The 25507-nt window shown below is 46.9% G+C and overlaps 1 protein-coding gene across 3 annotated transcripts in view; it reads right to left on the minus strand.

Moving 5' to 3' along the window:
• Positions 1-25507, minus strand: part of MED13 (mediator complex subunit 13) — a 339306-nt gene that overhangs the window by 263447 nt on the left and 50352 nt on the right. For 2 of the 3 annotated variants that reach the window (XR_003939897.1, XM_030185828.1), the window contains exon 4: positions 12241-12386. Coding sequence is in view for 2 of the 3 variants with exons in the window: in XM_030185828.1 (XP_030041688.1) it covers positions 12241-12386 (146 nt within the window). In the remaining variant the exon portion in view is untranslated. Of the gene's footprint in view, positions 1-12240; positions 12387-25507 lie in introns of those variants that run through there. The other variant, XM_030185830.1, reaches the window with a different exon arrangement.

Here is a 25507-nt window from a genome sequence, read left to right on the forward strand (position 1 = left end):
CACCAGACTAACCTACACCATCTGCTAGGGGTAAAGATATACTGAAGAATTCCAGGCTGCATCAAACCTTATACTGGTTATGTCGCTGGAATTGTTTAGTATCTCTACCTCAAATCTGCTAATAGGGGGACTCAACCCATTGGTCTGGACTGGTCTAATGAGACAATAAGGAATTGAATCTTTCAAACTGCCTCCTCCTCTCCTGGAGACAGAAAAAAGCATGCACATACACCAAAATGGAAACATACCCACAAACATGTACACACACACACAAAAAAACCCTTCCCCAATCACACACACATATGCATGCACATTTAGTGGGACAGGAAAAAAATTCAATGAGCCATTCTGTGTATATTTTCCACACTTGTTTATTCTTTCCAACCCAACAGACATTGTAAAGAATTAAACAAACGGCTCAAAAATATTCCCTCTGTCTGGGGGCAAATTAACTCTCCAAAAACTCTCCATTAACTCTGGAAAAAACTGGTAAAGGCGTGTCAAATTCAAAAAAGTGAAGTTGCTTACCTGTAGCAGTATTCTCCAAGGACAACAGGACACTTCTTCTCACATGTTGTGACATTATCCACAGCGCCCGGTGCAGAAACTCTGTCCAGTGTACTATTTCTTTAAAAGCTTGTGGTAGTGATCCCACCACGCATGCGCAGGTGCATTCATTCCCACCTGACTCGCAAGCTCGGGACCAGTCAGACAGCTACTGCAAACAACTCCAAGGAGAGGTGGGAGGGTATCCTATATAATAATTATCACCTCCAACAGGATGTGCCTGGGACCGTGCCTGCCGGAAGTGGTCTGCTAGGCAGGCACGCACTGACCTCAGTGACAGACAATTTGGCAAAGCAAAACAATCTGAGTGCTGGCCATTAGGACACAGGGTTGATAGGAGAGTTTTAAAAGACTGAAGGAACCGAAAGTGTTAAATGGGGGGAGGGGGGGAGTTCTGAACGACTGAAAGGCATGAACATTTGGGAAAGGAAAACAATCTGAATGCTGGCCATTATGACAGACACAGGGTAGATAGGAGAGTTTTAAAAGACTGAAGGAAACAAAAGTGTTAAACTGGAGAAGGGGGGGGAGTTGTGAATGACTGAAGGAAACGAAAGTGTTAAACTGGAGAAGGGGGGGGGAGTTGTGAATGACTGAAAGACATGCAAATTTGGGACAGGTAAACAATCTCAATGCTGGCCATTAGCACACAGGGTACATAGGAGAGTTTTCAAAGACTGAAGGAACCAAAAGTGTTCGGGGGGGGGGGGGGGGGGGGGGGCGCAAGTTCTGAATGAATGAAAAATGAAAATTTACGAGAGGAACACAATCTGAATGCCGGGCATTTGTACACAGGGTAGATAGGACACTTTTTTTTTTTTTAAATGAAGGCTGTGAAAGTATTACATCTTGGGGGAGGGGTGAGGAGGAAAGCGGTGGGGTATCCGGATACTGGGCGTTAGGGCCACAGGGGTACATAGACTTTTGAAAGCCTTAAGGAACCCAAAGTGTGGGAAGGAGGAGGAAAAGGAGGGGAGGGAACGGGGTGAGGGGCATTAGGAACAGGGGAGGGGGCCCTGTCACACACTCTCATTCTCACACACATACAGTCACACAGTCTCACTCTGTCACACACCCGCACATTCACTCTGGCTCTCTCTCTCAAACATACACACTCCCAGGAAAACCTTGCTAGCGCCCGTTTCATTCGTTCCAGAAACGGGCCTTTTTTACTAGTGTAAGAATAAGTGGCCTGCTGTCCTCAGAAAATACCTGCTACAGGCAAGTAACTTCATTTTCTTAGAGGAGAGGCAGGCCAGTTAATTCTCACATGAAGGAAGCCTGAGCTACCAGGCACATATACATTAGGACAATAAAACTCACAATAGCGAGTTAAAAAAGGAAAAAAAATAAATGTTAATTGACCTAAAAACATATACTGCTGTGAAGGTGAGGCCTGGAACAAAATAAAGCAGGCTTAGGAGAGTGGAGTTAGATTCTGGACCCCAAGCAAATTCTGTAGAACTGTCTGACCAAACTGTCATGCCGGGTGTCTTGCTCAAGGCAATAGTGGGATGTGACTGCACGCACTGAAAACCATGTCACAGCCTTGCAAATCTCTTCAATAAAGGCTGATATCAAGTGGGCTACCAACATCGTCATGGCTCCAACATGGTGAGACCAGACATGACCCTCCAGAGTCAGACCAACTTAGACACAAGTAAAAGATATGAAATCTACTAGCTAATTGGAGATTGTGTGTTCACCGATAGCAGCCCCCATCCTGGTGGGATCAAAAGAAATAAAAAGCTGAGTGATCCACAGGACCTAGTCTGCTCCAAGTAAAAGGCCAATGCTCACTTACTGTCCAAGGTATGCTGTGCACTTTCACCAGGATGGGCATGAGGTTTGGGAAAGAATGTTTAAAGGATGAATGACTCATTCAGATGGAACTCCAACACTACCTTGGTGAAGGAACTTAGGGTGTCTCTGTGAAGGACTACTCTGTTGTGATGAAATTTAATATAAGGAGGATCTACTACTAGGGCCTGAAGCTCACTGACCCTGCAAGCTGAAGTAACTACCACCAAAAACAAAGCCTTCCAGGTGAAGTACTTCAGAGGACAGGAATTGAGTGGCTTTAAACGAGCTTTCCTCAGCTGGGTAAGGAGGATGTTGAGGTCTCATGACACAGGCAGAAATTTGAAACCGCACATACTTGGCACTACTAACTCTCTTTTTAAGAGCCCTTCAACTGTAACTACTCCCCTAACAAGGCACATATAGCGAATGCTACATACCTGTAGAAGGTATTCTCTGAGGACAGCAGGCTGATTGTTCTCACTGATGGGTGACGTCCACGGCAGCCCCTCCAATCGGAAACTTCACTAGCAAAGTCCTTTGCTAGTCCTCGCGCGCACTGCGCATGCGCGGCCGTCTTCCCGCCCGAAACCGGCTCGAGCCGGCCAGTCCAGTATGTAGCAAGACAATACACTTCAAGGGAAGACACAACTCCAAAGGGGAGGCGGGCGGGTTTGTGAGAACAATCAGCCTGCTGTCCTCGGAGAATACCTTCTACAGGTATGTAGCATTCGCTTTCTCCGAGGACAAGCAGGCTGCTTGTTCTCACTGATGGGGTATCCCTAGCCCCCAGGCTCACTCAAAACAACAACCATGGTCAATAGGGCCTCGCAACGGCGAGGACATAACTGAGATTGACCTAAAAAATTTACCAACTAACTGAGAGTGTAGCCTGGAACAGAACAAACAGGGCCCTCGGGGGGTGGAGTTGGATCCTAAAGCCCAAACAGGTTCTGAAGAACTGACTGCCCGAACCGACTGTCGCGTCGGGTATCCTGCTGTAGGCAGTAATGAGATGTGAATGTGTGGACAGATGACCACGTCGCAGCTTTGCAAATTTCTTCAATGGAGGCTGACTTCAAGTGGGCTACCGACGCAGCCATGGCTCGAACATTATGAGCCGTGACATGACCCTCAAGAGCCAGCCCCGCCTGGGCGTAAGTGAAGGAAATGCAATCTGCTAGCCAATTGGATATGGTGCGTTTTCCTACAGCCACTCCCCTCCTATTGGGATCAAAAGAAACAAACAATTGGGCGGACTGTCTGTGGGGCTGTGTCCGCTCCAGATAGAAGGCCAATGCTCTCTTGCAGTCCAATGTGTGCAGCTGACGCTCAGCAGGGCAGGAATGAGGACGGGGAAAGAATGTTGGCAAGACAATTGACTGGTTCAGATGGAACTCCGACACGACCTTTGGCAGAAACTTAGGGTGAGTGCGGAGGACTACTCTGTTGTGATGAAATTTGGTGTAAGGGGCCTGGGCTACCAGGGCCTGAAGCTCACTGACTCTACGAGCCGAAGTAACTGCCACCAAGAAAATGACCTTCCAGGTCAAGTACTTCGGATGGCAGGAATTCAGTGGCTCAAAAGGAGGTTTCATCAGCTGGGTGAGAACGACATTGAGATCCCATGACACTGTAGGAGGCTTGACAGGGGGCTTTGACAAAAGCAAACCTCTCATGAAGCGAACAACTAAAGGCTGTCCTGAGATCGGCTTACCTTCCACACGGTAATGGTATGCACTAATCGCACTAAGGTGAACCCTTACGGAGTTGGTCTTGAGACCAGACTCAGACAAGTGCAGAAGGTAATCAAGCAGGGTCTGTGTAGGACAAGAGCGAGGATCTAAGGCCTTGCTGTCACACCAGACGGCAAACCTCCTCCAATGAAGAAGTAACTCCTCTTAGTGGAATCTTTCCTGGAAGCAAGCAAGATGCGGGAGACACCCTCTGACAGACCCAAAGAGGCAAAGTCTACGCCCTCAACATCCAGGCCGTAAGAGCCAGCGACTGGAGGTTGGGATGCAGAAGCGCCCCTTCGTCCTGTGTGATGAGGGTCGGAAAACACTCCAATCTCCACGGTTCTTCGGAGGACAACTCCAGAAGAAGAGGGAACCAGATCTGACGCGGCCAAAAGGGAGCAATCAGAATCATGGTGCCTCGGTCTTGCTTGAGTTTCAACAAAGTCTTCCCCACCAGAGGGATGGGAGGATAAGCATACAGCAGGCCCTCCCCCCAATCCAGGAGGAAGGCATCCGATGCCAGTCTGCCGTGGGCCTGAAGCCTGGAACAGAACTGAGGGACTTTGTGGTTCACTCGAGATGCGAAGAGATCTACCAAGGGGGTGCCCCACGCTTGGAAGACCTGGCGCACCACTCGGGAGTTGAGCGACCACTCGTGAGGTTGCATAATCCTGCTCAACCTGTCGGCCAGACTGTTGTTTACGCCTGCCAGATATGTGGCTTGGAGCACCATGCCTTGACGGCGAGCCGAGAGCCACATGCTGACGGCTTCCTGACACAGGGGGCGAGATCCGGTGCCCCCCTGCTTGTTGACATAGTACATGGCAACCTGGTTGTCTGTCTGAATTTGGATAATTTGGTGGGACAGCCGATCTCTGAAAGCCTTCAGAGCGTTCCAGATCGCTCGTAACTCCAGAAGATTGATCTGCAGATCGCGTTCCTGGAGGGACCAGCTTCCTTGGGTGTGGAGCCCATCGACATGAGCTCCCCATCCCAGGAGGGACGCATCCGTGGTCAGCACTTTTTGTGGCTGAGGAATTTGGAAGGGACGTCCCAGAGTCAAATTGGAGCAAATCGTCCACCAATACAGGGAGTCGAGAAAACTCGTGGACAGGTGGATCACGTCCTCTAGACCTCCGGCGGCCTGATACCACTGAGAGGCCAGGGTCCATTGAGCAGATCTCATGTGAAGGCGGGCCATGGGAGTCACATGAACTGTGGAGGCCATGTGGCCCAGCAATCTCAACATCTGCCGAGCTGTGATCTGCTGGGACGCTCGCACCCGCGAGACGAGGGACAACAAGTTGTTGGCTCTCGTCTCTGGGAGATAGGCGCGAGCCGTCCGAGAATCCAGCAGAGCTCCTATGAATTCGAGTCTCTGCGCTGGGAGAAGGTGGGACTTTGGATAATTTATCACAAACCCCAGTAGTTCCAGTAGGCGAATAGTCATCCGCATGGACTGCAGGGCTCCTGCCTCTGATGTGTTCTTTACCAGCCAATCGTCGAGATATGGGAACACGTGCACCCCCAGCCTGCGGAGTGCCGCTGCTACCACAGCTAGGCACTTTGTGAACACCCTGGGCGCAGAGGCGAGCCCAAAGGGTAGCACACAGTACTGGAAGTGGCGTGTGCCCACCTGAAATCGCAGATACTGTCTGTGAGCTGGCAGTATCGGGATGTGTGTGTAGGCATCCTTCAAGTCCAGAGAGCATAGCCAATCGTTTCGCTGAATCATGGGGAGAAGGGTGCCCAGGGAAAGCATCCTGAACTTTTCTTTTTCGAGATATTTGTTCAGGGCCCTTAGGTCTAGGATGGGACGCATCCCCCCTGTTTTCTTTTCCACAAGGAAGTACCTGGAATAGAATCCCAGCCCTTCTTGCCCGGATGGCACGGGCTCGACCGCATTGGCGCTGAGAAGGGCGGAGAGTTCCTCTGCAAGTACCTTCTTGTGTTGGAAGCTGTAAGACTGAGCTCCCGGTGGACAATTTGGAGGTTTTGATGTCAAATTGAGGGTGTATCCCTGCCGGACTATTTGCAGAACCCACTGATCGGAGGTTATGAGAGGCCACCTTTGGTGAAAAGCTTTCAACCTCCCTCCGACTGGCAGGTCGCCCGGCACGGACACTTGGATGTCGGCTATGCTCTGCTGGAGCCAGTCAAAAGCTCGCCCCTTGCTTTTGCTGGGGAGCCGCGGGGCCTTGCTGAGTCGCACGCTGCTGACGAGAGCGAGCGCGCTGGGGCTTAGCCTGGGCCGCAGGCTGTCGGGAAGGAGGATTGTACCTACGCTTGCCAGAAGAGTAGGGAACAGTCTTCCTTCCCCCGAAAAATCGTCTACCTGTAGAGGTAGAGGCTGAAGGCTGCCGGCGGGCGAATTTGTCGAATGCGGTGTCCCGCTGGTGGAGAGACTCTACCACCTGTTCAACTTTTTCGCCAAAAATATTGTCCGCACGGCAAGGCGAGTCCGCAATCCGCTGCTGGAGTCTATTCTCCAGGTCGGCGGCATGCAGCCATGAGAGCCTGCGCATCACCACACCTTGAGCAGCGGCCCTGGACGCAACATCAAAAGTGTCATAAACTCCTCTGGCCAGGAATTTTCTGCACGCCTTCAGCTGCCTGACCACCTCCTGAAAAGGCTTGGCTTGCTCGGGGGGAAGAGCATCAACCAAGCCCGCCAACTGCCGCACATTGTTCCGCATGTGTATGCTCGTGTAGAGCTGGTAAGACTGAATCTTGGACACGAGCATAGAGGAATGGTAGGCCTTCCTCCCAAAGGAGTCTAAGGTTCTAGCGTCCTTGCCCGGGGGCGCCGAAGCATGTTCCCTAGAACTCTTAGCCTTCTTTAGGGCCAAATCCACAACTCCAGAGTCATGAGGCAACTGAGTGCGCATCAGCTCTGGGTCCCCATGGATCCGGTACTGGGACTCGATCTTCTTGGGAATGTGGGGATTAGTTAAGGGTTTTGTCCAGTTCGCAAGCAATGTCTTTTTTAGGACATGGTGCAAGGGAACAGTGGACGCTTCCTTAGGTGGAGAAGGATAGTCCAGGAGCTCAAACATTTCAGCCCTGGGCTCGTCCTCCACAACCACCGGGAAGGGGATGGCCGTAGACATCTCCCGGACAAAGGAAGCGAAAGACAGGCTCTCAGGAGGAGAAAGCTGCCTTTCAGGAGAGGGAGTGGGATCAGACGGAAGACCCTCAGACTCCTCGTCAGAGAAATATCTGGGGTCTTCCTCTTCCTCCCACGAGGCCTCACCCTCGGTGTCAGACACAAGTTCCCGAACCTGTGTCTGCAACCTCGCCCTGCTCGACTCAGTGGAACCACGTCCACGACGGGGGCGTCGAGAGGAAGACTCCCTCGCCCGCATCGGCGAAGCTCCCTCCGCCGACGTAGTCGGGGAGCCCTCCTGGGAGGTGGCCGCGGTCGGCACCGCACGCGGTACCGACGTCGGGGACCTCAACCTGGGCGATGGGCCAGCCGGCGCCACGCTCGACGGTACCGGAGGCGCAAGCACCGCCGGTACCGGAGGGGTAGGGCGCAACAGCTCTCCCAGAATCTCTGGGAGAACGGCCCGGAGGCTCTCGTTCAGAGTGGCTGCAGAAAAAGGCTGAGAGGTCGATGCAGGCGTCGACGTCAGAACCTGTTCCGGGCGAGGAGGCTGTTCCGGGCTGTCCAGAGTGGAGCGCATCGACACCTCTTGAACAGAGGGTGAGCGGTCCTCTCGGTGCCGATGCCTGCTGGGTGCCGAATCCCTCGGCGACCCAGAGCTCTCGGTGCCGACACGGGGAGGAGACCGGTGTCGATGCTTCTTCGATTTCTTCCGAAGCATGTCACCGGAGCTCCCCGGCACCGACGAGGAGGACGTAGAATCCATCCATCGCTTCCTCGGGGCCGAGACCGAAGAGGGTCGATCTCGGGGGGGCTGTACCGCAGGAGCCCTCAGGGTAGGAGGAGACCCACCCGAGGGCTCACCGCCACCAGCAGGGGAATGGACAGCCCTCACCTGCACTCCACTCGATGCACCACCGTCCGACGACATCAGGAGACGAGGTCCCGGTACCACCGACGTCGATGCAGCTATCCGATGTCTCGGCGCCGATGCAGAGGCCCGATGCCTCGATGCACTCGAAGCAAGGGCGGCCGAGGAAGATGGTCTGGACGCTGACGACGTCGATGCACTCGAAGATCCCGGTGCCGATGCCGACGAAGAGCCCGAGAACAACACGTTCCACTGGGCTAGTCTCGCTACCTGAGTCCGCCTTTGAAGCAGGGAACACAGACTGCAGTTCTGAGGGCGGTGCTCAGCCCCCAGACACTGAAGACACGACGAGTGTCGATCAGTGAGCGAGATAACCCGGGCGCACTGGGTGCACTTCTTGAAGCCGCTGGAAGGCTTCGATGTCATGGGCGGAAAAATCACGCCGGCGAAATCAAAAGCCGAAATGGCGAAAATTGAAGCACCAAAATTTAGAGGGAGAAAAATCTCGACCGAGGCCGAAGAGGCCTACCCCGACGACGAAAGAAAACTTATCGGGGCAAAAAGCTGGAAGTACGGGGAGGATTGACACGAAACCCGGGGAGGGTTTCCGGAGCACTTCCCGCACTAGAAGAAAGCTTTTCCGAAGAAAAAACACGCTCAAAAAAACTTTGGACGCGCGAGGTCGACTTTCCGGGGCTCGACACGGCGAAAAAACGACCGTACCGAGTGCGGACAAAAGAAGACTGGCCGGCTCGAGCCGGTTTCGGGCGGGAAGACGGCCGCGCGGGCGCGCGAGGACTAGCAAAGGACTTTGCTAGTGAAGTTTCCGATTGGAGGGGCTGCCGTGGACGTCACCCATCAGTGAGAACAAGCAGCCTGCTTGTCCTCGGAGAAATGATTTTAACCTCCACCTTAACCATATATCATATAGAGATCATTCATATGTTTTTTATCGCCTCAGCAGTGCACATGACCAACTTCACTCTTTTATTGGACATTCAACAGCACCCAAATCCTCACTGGCGATAATATTTTATTAAACTGTTTCTTCATTTACTTAACTGTTCATTTTACTTTTTAATTTTTAATCTCTAAGTTACTTATAAGCAATACTTAACTTGCACTGAACGGTCAGACCAGGGGTTCAACAATGCCCGACATGCATGTTTCACCCTAAAAGGCTGTGTCAAGGGCTCCCCCTTAGCCGTTCTTAGTACCAGCTAAGGAGGAGGAAATCCAGAAAGAAAACACTGCGAGGCTGGTACTAAGAACGGCTAAGGGGGAGCCCTTGACACAGCCTTTTAGGGCGAAACATGCATGTCGGGCATTGTTGAACCCCTGGTCTGACCATTCAGTGCAAGTTAAGTATTGCTTATAAGTAACTTAGAGATTAAAAATTAAAAAGTAAAATGAACAGTTAAGTAAATGAAGAAACAGTTTAATAAAATATTATCGCCAGTGAGGATTTGGGTGCTGTTGAATGTCCAATAAAAGAGTGAAGTTGGTCATGTGCACTGCTGAGGCGATAAAAAACATAAAAAACATATGAATGACAGGCAGAAATTTGAAAGGGGGCTTTGTCAAAAGCAAACCTCACATGAATCAAACTAGAGGCTGTCCAGAAATGGAGTTACCCTCTACACAGAAATAGCATTAACAAATTGAACTTGCCTTCACACTAAATGGCAAACCTCCGGAAGGCTGACCGACACAGGGAGCATATGGTGGTATGTTTCTTGATGAGGTCTGCAACCTTTTCCACCTTCTCTCCAAAAAGGTTATCTCCATGGCAAGTGGTGTCTGAAAATCTCTGCTGGACCACAGGGTCCCAAGTCACAGACATGCATCCATGAGAGTCTGTGCATTGCTATACTCTGTGCAGAGATTCTGGAAGCAACATTAAAGGTATCATATGCACTCCTGGCCAGAAATTTACGACAAGCCTTCTGTTGCCTGGCCAACTGGTGAACAGATTTGGCCTACTCCATTGGGAGGGAATCTGCTAAAATCAGTCATACTGTGTACCAAGGTCTGCAAGTAAAGGCTCCTGTAAAGCTGGTATGACTGTACACAGGAAATGAGCATTGAGGCTATGCCCAAATGAGCCCAGGGTTCAAGCGTCTCTGCCTGGGAGCACCAAGGCAAAGTCCCTGGAACTTCTGGCCTGTGAGCATGGACTCCACCATCAGAGAATGAGGCAACTATGGCTGATCAAATCCAGGTGAACTCAATCTGATACATGGTGCCAACTTTCTTTGAGAGCACTGGGACAGATAGAGGACGCCTCAATTCTTCACTTGATCATCACATAAGATCTCGTGAAGAACAGTAGTCAGCCTCTCTAGGTGGGGAGTCATTATCCAGGACCTCAAACATCTCAGCCCTGGGCTCATCCTCCACTTCCAACTTAATTGGGATGGCAGCCGCCATCTCCTTCACAAAAGCTGGAAAAAAAAAAAAAAAAAAAAAAAAAGACTCTAGTGGATATTTCCATCTCTACTCTGATGGGGAGGGGTTTCATGGAATACCATAGGACTTCTCCAAGAAGTACCTAAGATCATAATCAGACATCCATGAGTGGTCCATATCAGAAATTAGCAAGAAACTCCTCACGTGAGGTCAGAGACCGTGCCTGCCTTGGGAATGAGAAACTACGTCTCTGCCTGGAATGGTGCCGAGATGCAGGCTCCACTTTCGACTCCAGCAATGCTTCCTCCACCAACATCAAGGGAAGTACTCGCATGGGTGGCTGTCAACTCTGATACCACAAGCAGCACAGGCATTGGTGACGTCACCACAGGCTGAGGGCCCTGCAAGGAAGGTGTTGGTAGAGTCATGGCTGGCGCAAGCACCCCCAATTACAATGAACTCTGCTGTAGGAGCCCCAAGTGCTCTTGGAGCATAGCTAGAATACGCTCATCGAGGGTCGACATCAGTAAAAGCTGGGGAATCGGTTTGGAGAGAGCCTGCTGAACTATCGGTGTCAACCCAGGTGATGGGTCCCAACTACTTGGGGACCTGCACGTAGGCAAATCTTCAATAAAGGGGGAGCAGTCCTCCCGGTTCTGATGCTTTTCGAGTACCGACTCTCTCAGTGCTGTGGTGTTCCCAGAATGATGCATTGAAGGGGATCAATGCCCGTGCTTCTTGCCATTCGCCCGATGCCGAGCATAGACACCCCTCGGTACGCACAAGAACATTGAATCCTCCTGTCTCCCTTGGTGGTGTGTCCGATTCTGACCAGCCCCAGGGCCCCAAAAACTACCCACTTCACTACCCTACACAGCTTCCATAACTGGAGAACAAGGCCAGTGACGGGACAGACTTCTATGGTCTGTGCCCTGAAAATAGCAAGGACAAATCAAGGTCAAGTATACATATGTAGTATCACATCATACCTTATTCTATGAGTTTATTTTGTTGGGCAGACTGGATGGACCATACAGGTCTTTATCTGCCGTCATCTACTATGTTACAAATGCAGTACATACATAGAACACACATACACAGAGGGGTTGGAAAGAATATGAGCCATACTCTTCATGCTTTTCTCATTTGTCTCTAACTTCAGCCACTTTCATTTCATTACAAGATTATATGATGGAAGAAAACAAGTTTTCTAAGCCGTAAGCATTGCACAGTAAGAGTGTAGAATAATCAAAATTAGCTTTGAAGTTTGGAGGCAAACGGCACAAACTTACTTAACAGATGCTCAGTCTTTATAAAAAAAAAAAGGTAATCAATTCAGTATTACAGAAGGAGACTATAATTACAATGTAGAATAGTGTGTGCAGCAATAGTGAAGTGCAGGAGGCCATTTTTTTTTTAAACTCATCTCCATGAACTGTAGAGATTAGGCATCCTACAGAGGTATCTGAGGGAAAAAAGGAGCCAAGCACCACTCCTGTATTACTTCCTAACCACTTCATGAGGGGCAGTTTGAGGAAGTTGGGGGGTTCTCTCTTTGTGAAAACAGAAATCACAACTTGCAAGTAGAACCCAAGTATGAAAAATGGAATTTACACCACCAGAATAGTAATGGAAATAAATTCCAATTATCATTCTATTGTTCTGAGAAAGTTAAATCCACTGGTTCACACTTGAGTATGTGGCTCCCAAAAACATAAAACAAATCATCAACCACCGGTAACCCCTACCTTGAAACGGACTGTTAGACTGCTGGGCAAGGCTAAGATGTTCCTCACTGAGAAGATACACAGGTTGGTGCTGGTTGATTTCCACACTAGTACAAACATTGCTGTCACCGTGCAGGAAAAAGGTGAAAGAACAGGACAAGTGCTCACTGGAAAAGAAAAGACAAACCATGTGGTAGATTGCAGAATATTCCCAAAAGAATGGACAAAGATTAATGAAGAGCATGTTAACAAGCTGAAAATTCATTTAACTATTTGGAATTTTAAAGCATATATTCCAGGTAAAATCTTAATGCATATATATATACTAGTAAAAAAGGCCTGTTTCTGACAGAAATGAAACGGGCGCTAGCAAGGTTTTCCTCGGAGTGTGTATGTTTGAGAGAGTTTGTGTGAGAGTGACTGTGTGAGAGAGACAGATTGAATGTGTGTGGCTGCAAGTGTCTGTTAGAGTGTGTTTGTGTGTGAGATTGACAGTGTGTTTGAGTGGATATGTGAGCCACAGCGAGAGTGTATGAGAGTGAAAGAGTGTTTGAGAGTGACTGTGTGACACATAGTGAATGTGATCCAGTGTGAGACATAGCGTGTGTTGTAGACAGTGTTTGAGAGTGAGAGAGACACAGAGTGAGAGTGAGAGAGAGAGTGAGTGTGTTTGAGAGATAGTGTGTTTGACAGAGATACATCCCCCCCCCTCCCTCTCTGTGTTCGAAGAACCCCCTCCGTCTGCCTGTGCCACTGTGTTGTCGCAGGATCCCTCATCTCCCTGTCTGGTCAGTGTTCCCCCCCCCCCCCCTTATGTCTCCCTGCTGTCCTCCTGTCAGGGCTGTGGATCCCCCCTCCCCCTTCGTCTGTGCTGTGAGGACCCCCTCCCCGCCTCCATCTGTGGTCTCTGGACCTCTTCCGGCCCTCATCCTCCCCCTCCTTGTGCCTGAACTTTAGCTTAAGGGACTTTTGGGGAGGTGGGGGTGGGGGGCGCTGTGGACAGTACTGGGCAGGCACTGTGGTTTATGCGAGTGCCAACGATATTCAGCACTGATCACCCACATTGCTCACTGGGTTAAATTAGGACAGCTCAAAATTGCTTAACTCTGATTCTCAGAAAAATCCCCTGATCCCCTCCTGCCCTTCCTATGCTTTCCCTCCAGCCAGCCAGACCCAACACCTCATCCCTCCATGGGCTGCCATATAGTTTTGTTGTGGGGGGGGATCCTGCTTAGCGCCTCCTCCACGCGATGCACCCCCCCCCCCCGCCGCCGCCATCGCACCCACCGCGATGCACGTGGCCGCCGACCTCCCACCCATCGTCACCATCGCACCCACCGTTGCGTAGTTTTGCTGGCGGGGGACCCAAAATCCCGCCAGCAGAAGTCCTGTGTTGTCTGAGTCTGACTCCTGCGATCTTCGGCGTTGCTAGCCTGTGCAGGGCGGGGTTGTGTGCGTCTGATGTCCTGCACGTGCAGGACGTCAGACGCACAGAAGCCCTGCCTGCACAGCCTAGCAACGCCGTAGATTGCAGGAGTCAGACTCAGACAACACAGGACTTCTGCTGGCGGGATTTTGGGTCCCCCGCCAGCAAAGCAACGCGACGGTGGGTGGCTTGGGGGGGGCATCATTGAGCGTTTTTGCTGCATGAGTGTTATTGCTCCGCCCTCTGCGTCATCACGTTTGACGCGTGGGCGGGGCAGACAGTCATGGAGCAAAAAAGTGGTCTCAGCCGCCTCACTTTCGAACGTTGGGAAAGGGAGGCTTCAGTGGAACGTTGGAGGTGCGTTTAATATAGAGAGATAATTTTTTTTTTTTTGGGGGGGGGGGGGGTGGAAGGAATACAAATTGTAACAAGTCTCTGATAGAAAGTTGACAGCTAAGCCCTGTTCAGTTACAGGTTAAAATGAAGCAGATCTACCCAAAACATAATGGATTTAACAAGAGGACCAAAATTACTCATAGCTGCCTCATGTCTGTAATGAAATTTAGCCTCTACTATGGCATCCTGCAATCAAAGCAGGAAAGAGAAGTTCCAAGCAGCTCAAAGCTGAAATTTGGACTGACTTGTTAAATTTTGATTCCTTCTAAACAACTAGATTATGATCCCTGCCAGTAGGGGAAAAAAAATTAGCACTCAGAGCTGACTTCAGTACCCTTATAGGGAGCTAGTACTGCCTTCAGCTCTGACTTCAGTCCCCTTATAGGAGGCTAATATTGCCTTCAGCTCCTCAGTATCCTATGTCAAAGCTAAAGCAACTGAGGGCAATTGTTATGTTTTGCATGTCCAATTCAACACCAAAGCATAACCCGATAGACAAAAATAATTTCATGATCACTAAGTTTATGACCACCCTTAAGAGTAGGCTATAAAATATTCACTGTAGCTTTTTGAATTTGTCAGACAGAGCCCTTAACTGCCATGGATTCATGACTAGTCAGTCTGGCATGGAAAAAAAGAAAGATAAATATCTGTTGTTTTTCTTACCTGTTGATTGTTTTGGCAGAACTCAAGGGAAGTCCAAATTTTACCATCCTTACTGTCCAAGAGACATACCAATACTCTACCCAGACCAGGAAGGAAGACATTTAGCTCTCAAGACTCCTACACCTAAGAGGCATAGGCCCTCCAGACCAGAATACGCATGCTGAAGCACTTAGATAAGGGGTGCAATGGAGACAATGGCAATACCCTGCCATTACTCTCTGGAAAAGCCAGATTCTAACTCTGCATATGAAGACTGCACTCTAAGCCAAGCACACAAAAGCTGCACAATCCGACTATCATCCGCTTGGAGACAGAGAAAAATACTGAACTTTCCAGGCTGCATGATACCCTTAAGGGATTATTTCCTTGGAAATAATTTTTTTTCTGTCTCCCTCCATCCACTGGTAGATGGACACAATCCATTCATCTGAACTGGTCTGGTATGAACAAAAAGGAATAAGCCTTGCCTCACCAATCTCCTACAATTTTTTTTGAAGGGGTGAATATACACACTGACAAAGGTTAGCCAATTGATATAGGGTATCTGGATTGCATTTGATGAAGTGCCTCAAGAGACTCATAATGTTATGGTATAAGCCAATTGTCAGAATTATTTTATCAATATAAAAAGGCAGCTTTTAAAAGATGTACCTTCTTTCCCCTTTTCCTTGGGAATTTCTGGTAGTAGGACTAGTTAATTACAAAGACAATTAAGAGACCAAAAGGGTACTGTGCTTCAAAGAGAAATAAAACTCTCTCTGCCCTCCCACCTAAAAAGACTGAACAAAAGCATGACTAAGGTGGCTACTTAAAGAATCACATAGACATCTCCACCAGCAGACAGATAGTCTGGAGAAGGCATAACTCCAGCTATTGATAACAAAGACTTCAGAGGGGAAACCATAAACAAGACATTTGCTTGTCAAAGGTATACCTGCCCCTCCCATCAGCTTTCAGACATGTGCAGAAAGGAAGGACTTGTAATGTGTATCTGCTCCAGAGACTGAGCAGGAAGCCTTTTCACATCAAAAGACCATTTGTCAGCAAGATCCAGACAGCAAGTCTTGTGATGTCATAAGACATGAGACCAAGATACCACAATGCTTTGCAAATGCCCAAAGGTCGTGTGGAAACCAGGAAACCAGGACAAAGATCCACATGGCATATCCTCCTGCAGCTTGCAAGATATAAAAGCAAAAGCTGTTTCCCCAAGATTCAGATTCTCTTCAACTGCAAGCAACTCAGATCCACTCACTGCAGAAGCCCTCCTGTCCTGAACATGTGCTTACCTAATGCTGTTCATACTGTGTAACAAGGACTTGTAAGTAACATAACTTTTGATCTAGACCTGCTACCTTGCCTTACTTAAGCACAGATTATCTGTAAAGATCTCTTAAAACCTACCTCTCATGTGCAATTGTATATTAAATCAACCTTTTTAAAGCTAAAAATACGGTCTCTTTGTGTTCTGAGTATATGGTATCTTTTATATATACTTAATTTATTTAATTTATTGCAATTATCACCTTTGGTGATTGGTGGAGAAATTAATATCCTAAAACTTATAAATACAGCACCTGCTCTTAAATTATAAACAGTAGCGAGTGCTCTAGAGCTCTTTCCCCCAAGATAAATCATTTCTTGTAACAATAACAAAATTAAAAAGTCATGGCATAGGAGGCAATGTCCTACTGTGGATGGAGAGCTGGTTACAAAGATAAGAAAACATTAAACGGTCAATATCATCTCCCCTGGGATATGTGCTCAAACTGCTACTGTTTCATATGCTTATACATGACCAGGAAATAGGAATACGTGAAGGGATCAAAATCGCTAATGACTAAATTTATTCAAAGTTTTTAAATCACAAGAGGATTGTGAGAAATTGCAAGATGATCTCAAGACTGGGAATACAAAGACTGTATGATCCTAGGCACTACATCTCAGATATAGCTGCACTAGAAAAGGTATAGAGAAGGATGACCAAAATGATAAAGGTGATGGAATAACTCCCCTACAAGGAAAGGCTGAAAAGGTTTGGGCTCTTCAGTTTACAGAAGCGGCTGAGAGGAAACATGATAAAGGTCTATAAAATAAATGGAGTGGAACAAGTAAATTGCTAGTTTACTCTTTAAACACCAACTACCTACTCCCTCAACCCCTGCCATCAAAAGAAGGTGCAGCAGGCAGTGGCCTCATAGAAGGGACACTGTGAACTGCTCTTTTTCTAATAGGCTATTACAAACAAGATTTTAAAATGGCAGTGGTGCATCCTTTGCTAAACAGACTTGTCCAGGATAAGCTCAAAAGTTACCGGCGAGAATCTAACAATCAATTTCCTAACTTCTAAAAGAAAAAGTGTGTTCAACTCAGCGATTGACTAAAGAGAGAAACTGGCTAGATCCATTTCAATCTGGATTCAGCTCTAGTTATGGAATGGAAATGGTCCTCATATCCCTACTAGAAACTGAGAAGGGTTTTGGGGGGGGGGGGGTGGGGGGAATGGCCTCAGTGTTAGTACTGCTGGATCTCTCAGCAGCTTTTCACAATGTGAACCATTGTATGCTAGCATCACTGGCTGTTCAGCAGCTCCTCATGGTCACCATGGGTGCTGATCTGTGGGGTACCACAAGGATCAACACTATTGCCTATTCTGTTCAATATCTACATCAAACCACTGGCTGGGCTGACTCTAGGTACTCACCTCTACAACTACACAGATAAGATGCAGCTACTCATACCCTCTAAGCTACACTTTCCTACAGCCCTGAATAAACTGACTATAACAGCAATTCAAAAACAGTCCAAAGTACAACAAACTGCTTGAACCCAAGCAAACCTGAGTTCCTGTGGGTCTCTAAACAAGTGGGCACATACCTGACATCAAAATCCCTTTTGGGAGACACAAACTTTCCCCTAATCACAAATCAGGAATCTTGGGGTACAGTTAGACTCAACATTTACATTGATCCCCCAAAATCCAAGCAACCTTCAGAAGATGCCTTTCTCCATACAAAGTGGCAAGGCCTGCCACACTGGTTCACACCATATCATCAAGAGTCTATGCACTCTACCCTGGTCTAACTAAAAAAGGTTTGCACCAGCTCCAATTGATTCAGAATGCTGGAGCAACACTGACAGAGCGTTCTAATTGGCATGATCACAGCACACCATTTCTACAAAAGTCACTGGCTGCCAGTACAATACAAGGCTACATTTAAAACTCTATGGCCCAGATGCACAAAAGTTCCCGTTAATAATGCATCTATTTCCAAGTTGGTAATTGCTACTGATTTGGAAATACAGAGGGATTGCCAAAGAGAAAAATCACAAGCAAATGAGCTGCTTGTTGCTTTTGAGAACCAGCTCATTTGCATATGATATGGGGGACGCCAGTTGGCGAGCTGAGCATGCACTGTCTGCTGATGCCAGAAGCCTGCAATCTCCTGCCTTTGGGGGGGGGGGGGGGGGGGGGAGAGGTAGATCCAGAAACCTTCCCACCTCCAACGCAAGGCAAGCTCAGCAGCAGCAATGCCTGGCTGGAGAGGACTAGTACAATGTGTAGCTTTTTTTCTTCTGTGCGCGCTCGCTTGGAACTGCTTGCACATAGCATACAGGAAGGGCAGCCAGCTGTGGGGCAAAGACTTTTCTGCTCTCTCGTTCCCTCTCCCCACCTTGCTTTTCTCTCGGGCAGCCTTTGTTGACAAAAGCGCGCATTGCACATGTCTTCTGCACAAGAGGACCCTGCAGCTGTGAAGTACTAGCAAGAATTGTCAGGACCGACAGCTCCAGACCTCCCATTAATTTTCAACAGTAAAGGAAGGGCTGCTTCTGTGCATCGGGTCAGAAAACAGCTGTGCATCGCTTTGCATGCACATTTGCATAGTTATTAGCTCATAATAGCTTTGCATTCCGTTTTCGTTAGCTGCTACAGTGATAGGAAAAGAGCTCTGAGAACCCTTTGTGCATATCGCGTTTTACTCCTTGCTCGCTAAACCAACTAGGATTGATATAAAAACCAAGTTGCTGGCTTTTTAGGTTTAGTGCATCTGGCCATAAGTCTGATCTCAAGGCCATTCAAGGAACTGGACCAGAGTAATTGAACAGATCTTTCTCTACACACCTCCAAGGTCACCAAGGTCCTCCTAAGGAGTATCTCTAACCACACCCTCTTCAAAAAGACATCACACTATGAGGCAACCACCAACAAGCTTTCTCCAGAGTAGCCCTCACACTCTGCAATGTACTCCCTGAAAGGCTTTGCTCAACGGAAGATTACTCTACTTAGGAAAGCAGATGAAAGCTTGGCTCTTCTCCCACACACACACAAGAGCTAACACCAGTTGCATATAATGTAGCAGGACTTAGTGAAGGGCGACAAAAATGATAGCAGGGATGGGACGACTTTCCTATGAAGAAAGACTAAGGAGGCTAGGGCTTTTCAGCTTAGAGAAGAGACTGCTGAGGGGAGACATGAAAGAGGTATATAAAATAATGAGTGGAGTGGAACAGGTGGATATGAAGCGTCTGTTCACACTTTCCAAAAATACTAGGGACTAGAGGGCATGCGATGAAACTAGTGTAGTAAATTTCAAATAGGAGAAAATGTTTCTTCACCCAACGCGTAATTAAACTCTGGAATTCGTTGCCGGAGAACGTGGTGAAGGCGGTTAGCTTGGCTGAGTTTAAAAAGGGGTTGGACGGTTTCCTAAAGGACAAGTCCATAGACCGCTACTAAATGGACTTGGGAAAAATCCACAATTTCAGGAACATGTATAAAATGTTTGTACGTTTGGGTAGCTTGCCGGGTGACCTTGACCTGGATTGGCCGCTGTCTGAGACAGGATGCTGGGCTCGATGGACCTTTGGTCTTTTCCCCAGTATGGCATTATGTACGTACTTATCTACTGCCCATTTTCAACTTATTCATGCTGTACACTGCCTTAAATGAATGTCTTCAAAAAGGCAGTAAGTAGATCTTACTTTCAAGTTCTTTCCTCAAGTCTTGTTTTCATATTTAAAAACTAATCATTCATCCAATTTCATCTGCTTTGCTTAGCCTGTGCAAAGTATTTAAACTAAATTTAAAATATCTGATAGTAGTGGAGCACTCAGTAATTCTCTTTCTCTGCACCCCTTCAAAAGCGCATACTTTTCATGTGATCTTGATGTTCCTGAACCCTAAAAAAAATCCCTTGTTTGCTATTTCCTATACGGGAATAGACTACTTAGTACCAATTAGAGGATTTATCTATTCTAATTCATGTAATTGTAAAACAACTGGTCTGGCTTTAGCCTTATCAGTACATTGTAAGTCACTGAGTGTGCATATCTGTGGGAAAAAGTGGGATATAAATGTGCAAATAAATAAATAAAAATATTGTATTTGTGGTAGTATATAGTTTTAACATATTAGATACGATCCAATGTTCTACCTTCTTGATACAGTCCTGATACAGTTAAAGATATTAACAAGATTAATCTGCAGTAAAATTGGTTGTCAGCAATATAAAAATATTGTCCACATAGGAAAGGAGAAATTAGATCTTACCTGCTAATTTGCTTTCCTTTAGTCCCTCCGGACCAGACCAGGATTGGACTGATGGGTTGTGCTCGCCTACCAGCAGGTGGAGACTGAGAAAAAAACTCTGACTCTAGAGAGCCAATAGGAGCCCTGGCCATGTGACCTTAGCCTCAGTATTTGAATAACAAAGCAGGAAAGAAAGAAAGACCTTCTGTGCCGTATGGAATCCTAGCAGCCACAAAGCACTCGGCAATGCCAAGTATCAGAGCTCACCAGCAACTCTCACCAGAGAAGTGGTATGGCCCGATATGTATTACAGCTCACCAGCAACTCTCACTAGAGAAGTGGTATGGCTCACTTGTACTATAGCTCACCAGCAACTCTCACCAGAGAAGCGATATGGCTCACATGTAATATAGCTCACCAGCAACTCTCCCCAGAGAAGTGGTATGGCTCACGTATAATATAGCTCACCCGCAACTCTCACCAGAGAAGTGGTATGGCTCACTTGTCTTATAGCTCACCAGCAACTCTCACCAGAGAAGTGGTATGGCCCACTTAAGATTTTATATATATTCCATCAACTGAGCTTACCAGCAACTCTCACCAGAAAAGTGGTAAATCATATTTAAGGTTTTATAGATATTCCAGCAACTGAGCTCAGCCACAACTCTCACCAGAGAAGTGGTATGGCGTATTTAAGGTTTTATAGATAGATTCCAGCAATTGAGCTCACCAGCAACCACCAGAGAAGTGGTATAGACCACGTAAAGTTCTGTATATATATAGTATTGTTCCACGAATCGTAAAGGAATGAATACACTTCCTACTGAATACACTTCCTACTTAATAAAAGAAGCTAAAGAGTAGAGAGAACATGGGAGGGGCCTGGTCTGGTCCGGAGGGACTAAAGGAAAGCAAATTAGCAGGTAAGATCTAATTTCTCCTTCCTTAGCGTCCCTCCGGACCGGACCAGGATTGGACTGATGGGAAGTACCAAAGCAGTAATCTGAAGGGAGGGACCCTATGAAAACTGCAGAGAAATGTTCATGCTGCATAGGCCACCTGGCGACAACTAACATGTAGTGTGTCCCAATGAGCAAAATAAAATGAAACTAGGACTAAGTTGCCAACTTACCAATGTGCACCGAGAGCACCAAAAATCGACGTAGTAAGAATAGAGCCCGCTTCTGAAGTTGTGGAATATGTTGTAATACGCTGTGGAACTGCCCTCTCAGCGAGAAGAGAAATAGACATTCTCATTTCCTTGATCCTTCGCGATATAGCGGGTTAGAAACAATGAAAAACTTTTACGCCTACTGGCTAGAAGGACAAAACCAATAAGAAAAAACCGATTGGGAAAGGTGAAAACTTTAAACTACAGCAGACCGAAAAGAAGTTACCAACCGTAGAAGTATTCCACACATAGATCTACTTGCTGCAATGGCTACTGGGAAACACTGCTTGAAGAGGAAAACTTTATAGAAAAAGTTATGGCTACTAGAAAACAGAACTTTAAGAGTCTGTTCACCTAGTTCACCTAGCTGGTGGACGAAGCGGGAGGTACAGGTGCAGGACTCCTTTAAGAAACCGCTTTGACAGTGGATGCTGCATAAGCGTGCGGTTGTCAACAGTATCATGCATCACTGATAGAGCTGCCAAATGAACTCTAATGGATGAGTAAGACAGACAAGATTTCGCAAGATGCAGAAGATATTCCAAAACATGCAAAATGGATACTGTTTGTGGAATGAAGTGGCGAGAGGAGTACCACAGAGTGAACCGTCGCCACTTTGATTCATAGGACTTTAATGTAGATTTCTGTCTGGAAGCAATTAAAACTTGAAGTACTTCCTGCGAAAATATCAAAGATGTTGCAGACCCAGTAACCACGCCATAAGTTTGAGTGACTGGGGGTCTGGATGTAGAAGGGTGCCTTGGTTCTGCGTAAACACCTAGTGAGATGATGGAAGAAACGCATAAAGAAGGCTGAAAAACCCCTGCTGGACGTTGGCATCTGTCCCTGTCTCCGTCAAGACTGTTGCTGAACGGAAGAAGCAAGAAATGTTCGTGAGCCTGAAGGCAAAAAGAGATAGCCCTGAAGTGTCGCAGTGAGGAAGTAAGGCTGAAAAAATGAGAGTCCATTCACCTAAATGCAGGGTGACACAACTAAGAAAAAATGAGTACAAACTCAAGAGTATACTCTTAACTCCTCCTTGGCGGATGACATAACCCATTGCCATGGCAAGGACCAACATAGCTCTCTCCGCCTTGTTTGTCAGTAGGAAAAACAAAATTCACCCGAAGGTAAAACGAATTGCTGAGGTCCCCCAGAAAAAAAATATATACAAACAAGCTTCTGCCAAAAAGTGTACTGCACGAAGCATCCCAATGACAGAACTAAGGTTCTTGAGATAACTAGATGACACTTAAATAGTGCGATTGATGACCCTGAGATTCGCAATAGGATGAAGGAAAATTCCTTCTTGGGCATTAGAAAGTAAAATTGCATTCTGCAGAATAGAGCGAGGAAATGGCCGAAGGCCCAAGGTCACCAAGAAAAATATAAACTGGGATGTTTGCAGAGGAGACAAAAGACTGTGCGCCAACCTGACTAAACAAAGAGAAAATCAGAGATATCTGATGAGAGATCAAATGAGAGATCAAATGAGAGGCCTGGCTACAATCACCACCCAACCTAGAGACTGTAAGAAATGCAACACCCGGTGCGTGACCTGAGAACTCTGCTGATAAGACTTTCTCCAATTAGGCAGTCGTCTAGGTAAGAATGAAATGACCCTAAGAGCGCAATGAACATCCTCTTAGATCTATAAAAGAACGGAAGAGAGAGTACTGCTGAAAATGACCGGTTAATGCATAAGCAAAAAACTAGCCATTCTCTGGATCCTGAGGAGAAGAGGAAGGGTGACCAAGGACACCAGTTAAATAGGGCTACAAACTCCAACCCTATCTCTATGGCGTTCCATAGTTGGGTAAGTTCTGAATATAGAAAGTTCTGAATATAGGAGTCCACCAGCTATGGTAGTACGCTCCGGACAGAAATAAATTGTCCCAGTATGAACGTCTGATTCACCGGCCTGTAATTTCTTGGATCTCCCTAATCCACATACCACTAATCCACGTACCACGGTCATGCGTCCTCCCTCACTGAGATGCAGGGAACGTCCTTCTTTGTTAATTTGTACAGCGCTGCGTAACCCTAGTAGCGCTCTAGAAATGTTAAGTAGTAGTAGTAGTACCAGACTCACACCCAATAGATATGAATGTTGAGCTTGTTTCAGGTTAACACACCGAACCTAGGCCCAGGGTCCCCGGTGTTCCTAGTGGTGAACAGCCATGGCAAATATTGTATGTGTTAGTTTGCAGAATTACTGCAAAGCCTTGCTTTTGGAGCAGAGATTTCTGTTCGATACTCTCGTGAGAGGTTTTTTTTTTTTTCTTTTCTTTAATGCTGTTCTGGCTGTAGAAAGGTGGACATTTGAGCTTCCCCAGAATGGCAAAACTTATGTACCTATGCCCATTAGATATGAATGCTGGACTTGATGGACTTTAGGCCTTACCCAGCATAACCATACTTATGTACCTATGGTATAAATACACAGGAAGTGAGTGAATCCCCTTCCAATTGAAAGAACACTCTGGAGTGAAGGCGCATAGAATGAAAATGAAAAAGGACAAACTTGGAAATTACCTGTAACGAAAAAAGTGAAGTTGTGCCACAGCCACTTGGTGAAGGCAGTGTAGACAAGACTGTATCTGAATTCAAGAAAGCTTGATATAACATCAGGTCTCTAAGGAAGAGGAAGAGATAGCAGATGGTATGTATAGGCATACTGGACCAAACCAGGATGTTTATAATCTGCCAATGCTGAACTGATAGAGTAGAGACAAACACGAGTAGATGGTTTGAGGACCGTCCACTATCTTTAAGTGAAAGGATGACTTTATTCTCTAAGTGACCATATGTCCTGTAAAAACCAGAAGAAAGCTAAAATGAAAAATGAGAGGCTTCAAGGCAGTTGGAAAAGAAGGGAAGACATGAATAAAGCATGCCTGCTAAGGCAGCTGAGTGACTGGGAGCTTGGTAGACAGCACTGTCCCTCAGAGAATATGAAAGAGCTGATATATCCCCATGGCATCTGAACAATATACTGTATGCCTCTAGAGAAGGCTTCTTAAAGTCGGAAAAAGAAAACACTGTATAACACTACAGCCATTGAGAGTGTCTGTTAAGTTCTTAAAACACTATATAACATCATAGGCATGGAGTAAAATGCTTGAAAGGAACTAAGATATTATGGTCAGAATTGCAAAGTACCAATCAATTGACTCTTAGACAATGTAGTCCTATTCACCAGGGAATGAGAAAGACAGAAATTTACTCTATGCCTATAGAGAAAGTTTCTAAAGTTCTTAAAACACTGTATAATACTACAGCTATTGAGGAAAATGCTTGAAATGAATTATGATATTATGATAAGATGTAGATTTTCCACCAGGCAATGAAAAATGACTGAGCACCAGAAAAAATTAGTGTTAACAGCCCCGTGATACATAGAAATTTAAAAGAAGAAAAGCTTGTTATATATCCATATATGAAAGGAGCCCCCTTTCAACCAAATATTGCCTGCTGATGTGAAGAGCATTTTAGAATACGCCGTTCAGCACATACAAAAGTGTACACATCTTGGAGCCGAACTGCTCTATGAACTGCAGCCTTACCTTCAGCAGAGAGATCCCCGACTGATAAGATGGAGGGAGAAACAAAATGGCCGCCGTTCGCTCCACTGGCCCTGTGGCGATCGTCGACAGCGCGCCCGACACCTCCGAACAAGCGGAGCCCAGTGGAATGGCGAAGAAACAACAGCCGGCGAAAAAGGCCCCGAAAAAACTGGAGGCAGCACCGGACCCGAAGAAACCTTGAAGGGAGAGCAAAATTTACACGTTCCGGCTGCGTGAACTGCGCGACGCTGACCGACAGCAGCTGTTTGAACTTTTAAGCCATATCGGAAAAAACAGGTGGCCGCGCTTACGCAGTTCGCACCCTTCTTTTTTTTTTTTTTCATTTGTTTAAACTGCCGCCGCCAAAACGCAAGAAAATGGAGGAAATTAAATCTGACAAGAAAAATCGCTGTTTAAAGTCACAGATACTGAATTATTTTCTTCTGTTTGTTTTTTTTTTTTTTTTTTATAACCCCTCAATCATAATAAAACACTGGAGCTGCCTGCTCGTTAGAAGTCTGGGGAAAGAAAGG

Source organism: Microcaecilia unicolor, chromosome 13, assembly GCF_901765095.1.
Source record: "Microcaecilia unicolor chromosome 13, aMicUni1.1, whole genome shotgun sequence".
In the NCBI taxonomy this organism is placed as follows: Eukaryota; Metazoa; Chordata; class Amphibia; order Gymnophiona; family Siphonopidae; genus Microcaecilia; species Microcaecilia unicolor.